The sequence below is a fragment of the Schistocerca cancellata genome, chromosome 10, assembly GCF_023864275.1.
Source record: "Schistocerca cancellata isolate TAMUIC-IGC-003103 chromosome 10, iqSchCanc2.1, whole genome shotgun sequence".
NCBI classification, from domain to species: Eukaryota; Metazoa; Arthropoda; class Insecta; order Orthoptera; family Acrididae; genus Schistocerca; species Schistocerca cancellata.
Window position 1 is genome coordinate 72,264,488 of NC_064635.1, and position 12,805 is coordinate 72,277,292.

The following is a 12,805-nucleotide window of genomic DNA, read 5'->3' on the forward strand; positions in this document are numbered from 1 at the left end:
CAAAACGATTACGGACTCCTCAATGCTTCATTCACAGCAACCGAACTGGAAGACGCCATTCAGAGTATGAAACTGAATAAGGCCGCTGGAACTGATGACCATAGATCGGAGCAGATAAAACAGTTTGGGCCCAAAGCTCGAAACTGGTTACTACAAATGATGAAAACCTGTATTAAAGACCTGAATATTCCAAAACTATGGCAGCAGGCGAGAGTGGCGGCTTTACTAAAACCTGGCAAGGAGATAAAGGACCCCAAAAGTTACAGACCAGTGTCACTTCTATGCCATCTCTATAAGATACTGGAGCGGATGATTCTCAACCGGGTGGCAGAAACTATAGATGGAAAGCTCATAAAGAAACAAGCCGGTTTCAGACCAGGAAGATCTTGTTGTGGGCAAATACTTAATCTGACGCAACATATAGAAGACGGGTTTGAAAAAAAATTAATAACTGAAGCAGCTTTCATAGACCTTACTGCTGCATGCGACACGCTAAATCACAGAAAGCTGTTGCGCAAATTATATCACCTCACAGGGGACTGTCGGTTGACTATGGTTATTGGTAGTCTTCTGCAGAATCGAAGATTTTATGTCTCCCTAAATGGTAAGAACAGTAGATGGCGACTGCAGAAGAATGGCTTACCACAAGGAAGTGTACTTTCTCCCATCCTTTATAATGTGTACACTAATGACCAACCTATACCTCAAGATGCAAGACTCTTCGTATATGCTGATGACACAGCTGTGGTGGTCCAAGGGTCCAATTTTGATGCAAACATCTGGAAATCTCTCTAGAGCGCTTGAAGAACTGGCTCAATACTATGACGCAAATCACCTCAAGCCAAACCCTGACAAAACCCAAGTATGTGCTTTCCACCTGCGCAGTAGAGATGCTGGAGTTGAGCTCGACGTTACATGGCAAGGTAAGAAGCTAAAGCACTGTCCGACACCTAAATACCTTGGGGTTGTACTTGACAGAACGCTTTCCTTCAAGCAGCATTGCCAAAACACCAAGGCTTAAGTCTGCTCCAGGAATAACATCATCCGAAGGCTGTCAAACTATGAATGGGGAGCTCAACCATCAGTACTGAGAACATCAGCACTTGCTCTGTGTGTTTCTGCAGCAGACTATGCAGCGCCAGTATGGGAAGCATCTGGATATGCTAAACAGGTTTATGTGAGTGTAAATGAGACAATGCGAATTGTTACAGGATGTCTCAGACCCACACCAACGGGTAATTTGTACCTGGAATTGCCCCATCCAAGATCAGAAGGCAGGTGGCAGCAGACGCTGAGAGAACAAACAGATTCTCGACACCCACTGAATGGGCACGTCACTTAGGCTCGAAGGCTTAAGTCTAGAAATAGCTTTATTACAAGAACCAAGATCCTTGACGGTTCACAGGAAGATAATAGAGTCCGTAAATGGGAGAATGAACAAACTGCACTGCAGATAATACCAAAAGAGCAAATGGCACCTGGAAACAAACTTCCTTATACAGTGTGGAGAACACTAAATAGGCTGAGGGCTGGTGTACCCAGATGCAAAACTAATCTGTGCAAGTGGGGACTGCTGTCTAACGATGACGACGTTCTTTGCGGATGCGGAGAGGTACAAGACGAGGCACATCTGCTCATGTGCCGACCACTGCCGGAGCCCTGCAGTTTTAGTGCTCTGCTACAAGCCAACGACAAAGCCGCACTGATGGCTAACTATTGGAAAAATAAAATTTGATCTGGACACGGAAAAGTAAAGTAAAGTACCTCGTCTCCTACCTTCCAGACATTACAGAAGCTCTCCTGCGAAACATCCCCGAGTTCGAGTCTCGGTCCGGCACACAGTTTTAATCTGCCAGGAAGTTTTCATATCAGCGCACACTCCTCTGCAGAGTGAAAATCTCATTCTGGAAACATCGCCCAGGCTGTGGCTAAGCCATGTCTCCGCAATATCCTTTCTTTCAAGAGTGCTAGTTCTGCAAGGTTCGCAGGAGAGCTTCTGTAAAGTTTGGAAGGTAGGAGACGAGGTACTAGCAGAAGTGTGAGGACGGGGCGTGAGTCGTGCTTGGGTAGCTCAAAAAAAAAAAAAAAAAAAAAAAAAAAAAAAAAAAAAAAAAAAAAAAAAAAAAAAAAAATCGGTAGAGCACTTGCCCGCGAAGGGCAGAGGTCCCGAGTTCGAGTCTCGGTCCGGCACATAGTTTTAATCTGCCAGGAAGTTTCATATAAGCGCACACTCCGTTGCACAGTAAAAATCTCATTCTTTTCTTCCGAATAATATTGAATATCTCATTGGTATTGGATATCTCTCTCCCTCAAGTAGTTGTCGTATACAATTTCATTTGTTAGTAGGAACAAGTCACTGTTTAGTACCTGTCTTCTAGTTAGTACGAATTATGTCACGGCGGCAGTGATTGAATAGTTAGGCCAAGGGGCCAGTGATTCAGCAGTGAGCGTAACGAGTTGTAGCAAAGACACTTGTCTGTGTCAGTAGTGATAAAATACGAGAATCACACTGTGAAGACGTTTCTGGCTCAGCCCGTAGGGACTTGTAGGAAACTGTATGCACAAGAAAGAGTAAAGGGTCGTACCTTTTATGTTAACAGTCAAATAAACTGGTTTAAGGGAAAAGTTGTACCTTACTACTTCGGCAGACCAGCGCAGTCTAAATCCCGTCTTACCCCCCTTGGTACAAGAACTTGTCAGTTGTTCCTACGCTGCTTACACCACCTTACGTAGCCCAGGACGTTCTATTCCATCTCATCTTCGTTGTAAAGGTCACTAGGGTAATTACAGACTCACAGTGTCGTAAACATCCTGATTGCGCCACGCAGGTCATACCGACACATTATTGGTAACGTGGTCGCGTGCCGGGTGCGACTCATGCTCACAAGAACAGCACACGAAATGACGACCACTTCCACGTTTCCGAGATGATCGTCCCCAAAGCCAATTCACAACAATCCACCTTGCGTCAAAGTCTCTTCTGTCAACAGATTTCCCCATTTGTGTCGCTTACCATCGCTAGAATGATTACCCACTCGCCTATCCTCTGCTTACATGTGTTGTTTGCCACTTCACGTGACTGCATCTTCAACAGTCGGCAATCGTTGTCCCCGTGGACAGCGGCCACAACGCTTTGCTTATCAGTGCACGCTTGCAATTCCAGTCTGCCGAGATACGACCTGCTGGGAGATGAAGTCGTGAAGCGCATCGCGCAGAAACACGGCAAGACCACCGCCCACGTGCTGTTGCGCTTCCTCATGCAGCTGGAGGTCGTCGTCATTCCCAAGAGCTCCAACCCCGCTCGCGTTAAAGAGAACTTCAAGGTGAGTGTGCACTACTAACATATTGTCCTGACTACACCCCCCAGGCCTAGAATACCCAAGCTGTTTTATCACTGTAGGCACTTGAGATGAATCTCGTGTTTTTTTCGTAGTGTTATCTTTCAACTGTTATAAATTTTTATATTACACTGATAGACTTAAGTGCTGTAAAATTTCTGTTTCTGTGTCTTGTTTTAAAACAAAGGAGTTGTTGCACTTCACTATTTAGGTTCAATGCTTACCAAAGACGTTTCTCCTGCAATTGCTACAAACAATTTTCTGCGTCCTTTCGTCTTTAGAGTCACACATATAACAACGCTTCTTCATCGCTGGAGCTTTTTCTTTCACTACTGCACTTTCCATGCAATGAATAACAGGTTCCTGAAGTCCTAATTTCGGTCTTCGTTTGACATGGGGTAGAACCGAATCTTTATCGAATTCGGCAAGAAGTGTCTGATCCCTGGTTTTCACATTTTTGACGTGATATGTCTGGTTTTTATTTAAAAAATAGCACATTTGCTGAAACTCCACACACATCAACTGAGTTCGTGAATAGTGCCAGGTGCCATCTTACTTTCCTTTTGCAGGAGTAAGTAAGCACCATCTGATCTAATGATTCTACCACGCCTTACGTCTCATTATAGTATTTTATTACGTCAGCTTTAAAAGCATCTTCACTAAATACAGTTAATTTATGGTGCATTGTGGAGAATAGTACTACATTTTTACACTTTTTTGGAATGTATGACAGTAGAGTACGAACGCTCTTCTTTTGGCAAAAATTCTCTAGGGAAGAAAATTTTATTTTGTCGAACTGTTCCTACAAGCGTCAACTTATCTTGTAGCAGGAAATCTGCCATATCAGTTGATGTGAAGAAATTATCCATTGTGATATTTCGGCAACTGCCGCAATAGTCTGTTGGAAGATGACTGACAACATCGAAATTAACATTTTCATCTCTATCATTTTCATCTTTTCCGAAATATGGTAAACGTTTCCGCGTATAGAAATTTTTAGTCACTCATATAGAATATTTTCATTCTATACTTATCAGGATTTCAACTCATACATGGAGCAAATTGTTCATCGATAGCCAGTTCCGTTTGGTAGATAACATTGTCTAATATTATGATTTATGTCCTCCTAAATATCTCTAAATGTAGACAATTTATCTTTCACTCTTCCAACATTTCTTGTAGCTTTATCATCGACCCACAGAAGCAATAACAAGTCTTCGAAACTCTGACGACCCATTGTGGTTCTAAATATTGGTGGACCGTACTTTTTGCTCCACAGTACTCCTATATTGGACAAATTGCTTTTTAGATGACCAGCTGCTGTCAAAAGACTAATCAGTGTTCTTATTTCTATACTACCATATTTTCTCCAATTTTTCTCGAGATTCTTTTCCTTAGATATCCTTTTAGACCTGTCGCTAGTAAACTGTACAATTTCTTCTGTAATATCTGAACAAAAGTATAGTTCAAATCCGCCTGTCGGAATTACAATAGTTTTCAAAGGGGGGAGTTTGGCTGTATCAACTTCACATTTTATTATATTACGTTTCCTTAGCTTTGTTCCCTTACGTGCAGTTTTATTCGATACTTTCAATACTTTCGGTACTATTGGTATTATCTTCATCTTCTAGGTTTGAAATATTTGGTAAGTCATACTCATCTACGTTTGAAATATTTTCTAATTTATGTGCATCACTTTCTTCACTGACAATACTTACATTACAATGTTCCCGGTCTTTATCTTCATCATTTAGTATGTAGTCCGAATCTTCATCAATAAAATCGCTGAGACCATCAGACTCTACCCATATTTCAAGAATTACTTGATCTCTCAATTTTATGTTAGGTATGGTGTAAAAATAAGTTTGGCTGTATCAACTTCACATTTTATTATATTACGTTTCCTTAGCTTTGTTTCCTTACGTGCAGTTTTATTCGATACTTTCAATACTTTCGGTACTATTGGTATTATCTTCATCTTCTAGGTTTGAAATATTTGGTAAGTCATACTCATCTACGTTTGAAATATTTGCTAATTCATGTACATCACTTTCTTCATCATTTAGTATGTAGTCCGAATCTTTATCAATAAAATCGCTGAGACCATCAGATTCTACCCATATTTCAAGAATTACTTGATCTCTCAATTTTATGTTAGGTATGCTGTAAAAATAACAGTAAATATGACATGTGGAATAATCGGGTCTACGGCCGGATGCTTGTGTCGCTCTGGCACAATATTTCGGCCACGTAACTCGTCTCAGGTAGCACCTGAAGAGGGCAACGAGTTACGTGGCCGAAATATTGTGCCAGAGCGACACAAGCATCCGGCAGTAGACCCGATTATTCCACATGTCAAGATCTCGCCGGGAAAGCCTGAAGAGTTACAACAGTAAATATGTTTCGTTGCTACCATATACCATTCAGCAATGGACAATTACATTGCAGAAGTGTGCAAAGGAATAAGAAGACATGAAATGAGTCTGAGAGACTCGACTCAGGTGCTAATACAGTACATGAATATTTTTAAAAATCAATTTAAGCATACATACAAAACGACATTAAATCTTGGTGCTGGAATGAGATTTTCACTCTGCAGCGGAGTGTGCGCTGATATGAAACTTCCTGGGAGATTAAAACTGTGTGCCCGACCGAGACTCGAACTCGGGACCGGTCCCGAGTTCGAGTCTAGGTCGGGCACACAGTTTTAATCTGCCAGGAAGTTTCAAATCTTGGTGCTTATCGTTTATAGGACGAAAACATGAAGTTAGGACAATAGCTAAATGACGAAATTGCAGTACAAATACTTATGACTGATAAAAAAAGACAATATGCAATAATGAATCACAGTGAATGATCTTAGGTGTTCTAGGGGTTGATAAGGATGACTGTTGATTGTTATAGCCCATAAGTGACTTTTCTATGGCAGATATAACGGGAAGTAACAAATTCAATTTGCTCTAAATGGAGCATATCTCCTGGATGCTTGGTGCGTCTAGAAAAGGTAGCATCAAAACCCGTATTGCTGTTGTTGTTCTACATCAAATCACTTGAAAATAATTACATATTATTTGTATTATTTAATGCAGAAGTACGGGGTACCATAGATAACACAGTAGGATGGGGTAAGTTTGGGTGATGAGAAGGTAATGGGCTGAAACAATAACGTGAACTAATGAGAGGAGTGTTGAGAGGATCATTATGGAGCAATGTGGAAATATTAGGAAACCATCTCTAACAGAATCAGATCCTCTGATTAAAGGAGGAGTGCCGTAGTGTACCAATATGACTATTACTTTCCATTATAGGGTGGTAATAGGGCGAGTAACAGTAATATTTCAATAAAGGAAAGAACATGATGGTACCGTGTGGTAACATTGGGATAATTGAGGGCAACAAGCAATTCCAATGATTAAAAGAGGCATGCGGTAATATAATAGTCTGACTGTCAGATTAAAACTGTGTCTTGGACCGAGACTCGAACTCGGGACCTTTGCCTTTCGCGGGCAAGTGCTCTACCAACTGAGCTACCCAAGCACGACTCAAGACTGGTAGAGCACTTGCCCGGATCCCGGATTCGAGTCTCGGTCCGGCACACAGTTTTAATCTGCCAGGAAGTTTCATATCAGCGCACACTCCACTGCAGTGAAAATCTCATTCTAATAGTGTGACTATTGTTACGGGCGATGGAGATGTAACACGCGATGTAACCCAGTAGGATGTGAGTAGAGGACAGAAATTAGGGCATCATGGTAGGATAATGTCATACGTTAGTGTTACTGGTGGAAATAACTGGATCACGACATTATTGAGCGGGTAAGGCAATAAGAAATGGTAACTGGACGTAACAGGAGGTTAAACCTGTAACACAGGACAAAGGTCATTGAGTAGTGGACTCAGACTGGTCAGTACGAGCGCTATGGGTTGAGCGAATTCTGTGGATTAAGCTTGTTATGGTCGCCTGGTCGTAGATATTGCTAATTGCTATAATCGCACTATTTCACTCCCATTTACGGAGCTTGTTAGCACTTGATGTTAGGTTGGCGCCATTAAAATGCATTGTAGTAATCACTGCTGCTTGCTGGATCGCTGCTGTGTCTCGATGTTGATGCTGGCTCTAAATCTGGTTGTCTAGGGTTGAAAACATGAGGTCCCGTGTTTTGTTTTATGTGCTTTTGATGATAAAGGATGAACGAAACCAACAAATATGTAAACTTCAAATATTTATTTCTCTGGTGGCCATCTTAATTCCACTGTCCACCAAAGACTATGACACAACACAACTTCCTTTACATGTTCTTTGCATTGTTTATCCACCTCAAACAATAACACACTAACACACTGTACCAAAGTGACATTCCGACTGCCTTTCGACCCTTCTTGCTGCTCGTATTTATAACATTGTCAAAGAACTACTAAAAAGAGATATAGTTTACAAGTCACATGTACATCTGTTATCATAATTTGTGCAGAAAAGTTATTAATTTGCATCGAGTGACATAATTTAACATGTTATTAAAATGACAGACAGATTTGTTGACTTGACAGAATAATTCTTTGTTACAAAAAGTCCGTTTTCTAGAAGTTTGTCAATTGACTTCTCTAATTTGCATAAATAAGTAATTAACATGAATTATTAAGAAATACATCGGTTTTCGTCTAAAACAGGATTGATTTCGTGAATACTAAGTGAAACCGCTCCTAGTGAACAAATAGGTTTCACTGGGTGATTTTTATTTAAGGAGATCCAAAATACCTAAGTTGTACACTATTTTTCGTACTTCATATTAATTATTTAAGATGAACTCAGTGTTTTTACATGATGACATTTGCTGTATCAGTGATCAAGTGATATTAACTTTTGTGTGGGTTAGTTATTCAGTATAATTTAATGGGTTGACTGTTTATGGAGACATGTTACGCAATCATTGTTAACATACACAATAACTTTTCTATAATCATAAATACTCGTTAAACTGGTTGAATTTGGAGGGTATCGCATACTTCGGTACAGTAAAGCCTTTAATATGTTCCGTTACAAGCTGTACATTCTGTTTCACCCATATGGGCAACACAACAGCCATACTACAAGTATGATCTGAACGTTGTAGCGTACAGTCCTCATCAGTATTCTAGTGCCACAAGCAAGCGAGCGCGAGCGCGCGCACACACACACGCAGACACATGCCGCGTGCAATGTTCATCATCTCCTACGATTTTTTTTCATGCAGGTTCCACAGTTGCTATGCATTTTTTGAATGACCCCTGCAACTATTACTTTCTTTTCAATTTTCGTATCATCGCACAAGGCCACTTTCAGTTACCTAGATATACACTACTGGCCATTAAAATTGCTACACTTAAAATTGCTAAACTACGAAGATGACGTGCTACAGACGCGAAATTTAACCGATAGGAAGAAGATGCTGTGATATACAAATGATTAGCTTTTCAGAGCAATCACATAAGGTTGGCGCCGGTGGCGACACCTACAACGTGCTGACATGAGGAAAGTTTCCAACCGATTTCTCATACACAAACAGCAGTTGACCGGCGTTGCCTGGTGAAACGTTGTTGTGATGCCTCGTGTGATGAGGAGAAATGCGTACCATCACGTTTCCGACTTTGATAAAAGTCGCATTGTAGCCTATCGCGTTGGTCGAGTTCCAATGACTGTTAGCAGAATATGGAATCGATGGGTTCAGAAGGGTAATTCGGAACGCCGTGCTGGATTCCAACGGCCTCGTATCACTAGCAGTCGAGATGACAGGCATCTTATCCGCATGGCTGTAACGGATCGTGCACCCACGTCTCGATCCCTCAGTCAACAGATGGTGACGTCTGCAAGACAACAACCATCTGCACGAACAGTTCGACGACGTTTGCAGCAGCATGGACTATCAGCTCGGAGACCATGGCTGCGGTTACTCTTGACGCTGCATCACAGACAGGAGTGCATGCGATGGTGTACTCAACGACGAACCTGGGTGCACGAATGGAAAAACGTAATTTTTTTCGAATGAATCCAGGTTCTGTTTACATGATGGTCGCATCCGTGTTTGGCGACATCGTGGTGAACGCACACTGGAAGCGTGTATTCGTCATCGCCATATTGGCGTATCACGCGGCGTGGTGGTATGGGGTGCCATTGGTTACACGTCTCGGTCACCTCTTGTTCGCATTAACGGCAATTTGAACAGTAGACGTTACATTTCAGATGTGTTACGACCCGTGGCTCTACCCTCCATTCGATCCCTGCGAAACCCTACATTTCAGCAGTATAATGCATGACCCCATGTTGCAGGTCCTGTACGGGCCTTTCTGGATACAGAAAATGTTCGACAGCTGCCCTGGTTAGCACATTCTCCAGATGTCTCACCAACTGAAAACGTCTGGTCAATGGTGGCCGAGCAACTGGCTCGCCACAATGCGCCAGTCTCTACTCTTGATGAACTGTGGTATCGTGTTGAAGCTGCATGGGCAGCTGTACCTGTACACGCCATCCAAGCTCTGTTTGACTCAATGCCTAGGCGTATCAAGGCCGTTATTACGGCCAGAGGTGGTTGTTCTGGGTACTGATTTCTCAGGATCTATGCACCCAAATTGCGTGAAAATGTAGTCACATGTCAGTTCTAGTGTAATATATTTGTTCAATGAATACCCGTTTATCATCTACATCTCTTCTTGGTGTATCAGTTTTAATGGCCAGTAGTGTATCTGTTAGCCGTTTGATCATAAAATATATGCGCTGACAAATATTGCCTTTTTGCTGCATTGTATCTGCATTATCATTTGTCTTGCGAAACGATATGCTTACCCTGTGAAACAGATATTACAACTGATGTAATAAATAATTTACGAACTTGCAGGTGTTTGATTTCGAGCTCTCTGCAGAAGACATGGAAGCGCTGGAAGCGTTAGACAAGGGACGGAAAGGCAGACTGGGGACCGGAAACCTCCTTCCTGGGTAACTATACCATAGTACTCGTATTTATTTCATCTTGGCAATAAGATATTTTTTCACTCAACTCTTTTCGAACATCATTGTTACATCTTTGAAACCTATTTCTCAAGTACGAACATTACAGTACTCACTAGTTACTGATTCAGATAGTTCAGCGAAATCTCAGACATATCCATTAATAAGGAATTGAGTGCGTAATCAATAATGTTAATAGTAATATTAATAGTAACAGGAACACAATAAAAATAGTAGCAGTAACAGAGGGGCATCAGAACTGACTCAGTTATAATACATCTATCAGCAGGAGATCCGAAGTGCAGTATCTGCAAAGAAGCTGAGAAAACAATCGGCCACATGTTGAGCCGTTGCAAATAATATCGCTTAGGCTGGTTACAGGTGGAGGCACAGTGCTGTAGCTGAAATGATCCACTGGACCCTGTGTCAAAATTACCGTCGGGCAGTGGCAAGCAACTGGTGGGACCACAAGCCAGAGAAAGATGTTGGAAACTCTAACAATACTACCACCAAATGGTAGATTAGAAATCAGATTAATAATGTTGCTCTCGCAGCATATGTTCGCTTAATCAGGCAACAACTAAGTTATTCACTGTGGATGGTATCGTCAGAGTAGAAATAATGAAGTCACTGTAAATAAGTCATTAATTTGGCACTTATCTTGAATGGATTCCCAAGTAGATTTCGTCCATATCATTATGGCTCATCTTGTTGATTCTAGGGTGATTCCACTTTGGCTGGTAGAAGGTCCGTATCTGTAGTTTAGCAATATTTGAAGACCTAACAAATGCGTTTTTCAGGAAATTCTTAATGATCAAACATTTCCAGATCGGAACAATGGCATGGTAGATATAATTTTTGACTTGGTGTTCACGATCCACATTTCTAACAAATTTCTTGTAAATTCACATATACTTCTTCTTAATTGTCACATCATCAAGAAAACAGATTTATATCAATCTTCCACATATTTAATTTCCACTTTAACCAAACACAAGACTTGAATGTTCTTTTACAAAGCGAAATAACAACATAACTTCTGCAAAGTCAAACAAAGACTGCTCTGTGCGCATTCACGCCAAAACGATTACAAATATGTCAAAGATTATGACAGTCTCCCAGAAATGAATACACACAAGTACCATGTCTGTAATATATCGATACATCGGAGTACCTATACATTAATAAAACCAAATGTGAATATTGTCACAAAAATATGTCTGTAACTTCGCAGAAAAGTAGTTCGATATTACTGGTATCGAGAACTGGGGTTGGAGTGCCGTAATGGTCACGTAAATAAAGAACCATTACAAAGCGAACATGCCAGTCTACTGTGGGAGACCTCAACTTCAGACAGATCTAATGCTTTAACACAGTTCGTCAGCCATCACAATAATTTGTAGAGAAAAGGAAGTCTGGATTACTGACATTGTCAAACCAAGTACTAGGAGTATGGACGACAAACAAGTGAAAAATTTGCCGGATAAGACGACCTGAAAATCGAACTGAGCGACTCTGCCATAAACTAGCGAAAGTGATCCCGTTCGGAGCAGTGCCAAATGACCCCTCTAACCGTTTTAAAACGATTGGACGTGACTACATATCCATCTGATAAGTACAAAAAGCCAAGTTTACTGAGATATACACCAACTATCCGCCGATACATCAAGCATTCATAGACGCTTAGGAAGTGTCCGATTTGTGATGACCTACGAAATCCAGAATACTGATCTCACTTGCTGTGTTTACTGAAAAAATAATAGTAATAATAATAAAATAAATATCCAAGAATATCATGTCTATTATTTATAAAATTTCCCATATTATTTGTCAAGTATGAATATACCATACTGGCGTTTCACAAACTGTCATATCTCTGTTCCAGGATTGATAAACATCCTGAATTCCCATGGTACGAACGCTACTAGCTCAGAGGAGAGGAAAGGTGATAATTAGCAGTGGTGTGGCTGGCTTCGACTGAAATGTACTCTTGTCAAAAAATGCTCTACTTTAATTTGCGAGTATTTTTGTTACGTTAAAACTGTACCAATAAAGTATGTTATAAAAACAAATTTGCTAAAAAACGGCAGCGAGCAATTTTTTCTGGAATTGCCACACAACATCCAACCTGGGATGAAATTTATAAAGAACAAAATGTTAATCTAAAATTTAATCTATTCCATGGTAAATTCATATCAGTGTTTGGAAATACCTCTCCGCAGAAGCTAAACAGAGGGGACACTAAATAGTCATGTAAAAAACCATGGATCACTAAGGGGATTAAATTATATTGTGAAAGGAAAAGGGAAATGTAACCTATGGCAAGAATAAGTAGAGACCCTGCAGTAGCTGCGCGCTACAAAAACTACTCAAAATTACTAGGAAAGGTTATCAAAAAATTAAGAAACCTGCACATGATGTCAGAAACCAGTACGTCTGACAACAAAGTTAAGACAGTATGGAATATAGTGAAGCAAGAGATAGGACA

The 12,805-nt window shown here is 40.8% G+C and overlaps 1 protein-coding gene and 1 non-coding gene across 2 annotated transcripts in view; one reads left to right on the forward strand and one right to left on the reverse strand.

The window, feature by feature from the left end:
• LOC126106632 (1,5-anhydro-D-fructose reductase-like) overlaps nucleotides 1-12,314 on the forward strand; it is a 49,606-nt gene extending 37,292 nt beyond the window's left edge. Inside the window, exons 5-7 of the mRNA XM_049912987.1 lie at nucleotides 3,164-3,323; nucleotides 10,208-10,305; nucleotides 12,203-12,314. Coding sequence (XP_049768944.1) covers nucleotides 3,164-3,323; nucleotides 10,208-10,305; nucleotides 12,203-12,245 — 301 coding nt within the window. The 3' untranslated portion in view covers nucleotides 12,246-12,314. The remainder of the gene's footprint in view (nucleotides 1-3,163; nucleotides 3,324-10,207; nucleotides 10,306-12,202) is intronic.
• Nucleotides 6,801-6,875, reverse strand: Trnas-cga (transfer RNA serine (anticodon CGA)). Its single transcript has one exon. It is a non-coding gene; the product is annotated as a tRNA-Ser (tRNA).
• Nucleotides 12,315-12,805: the final 491 nt, after the last annotated feature.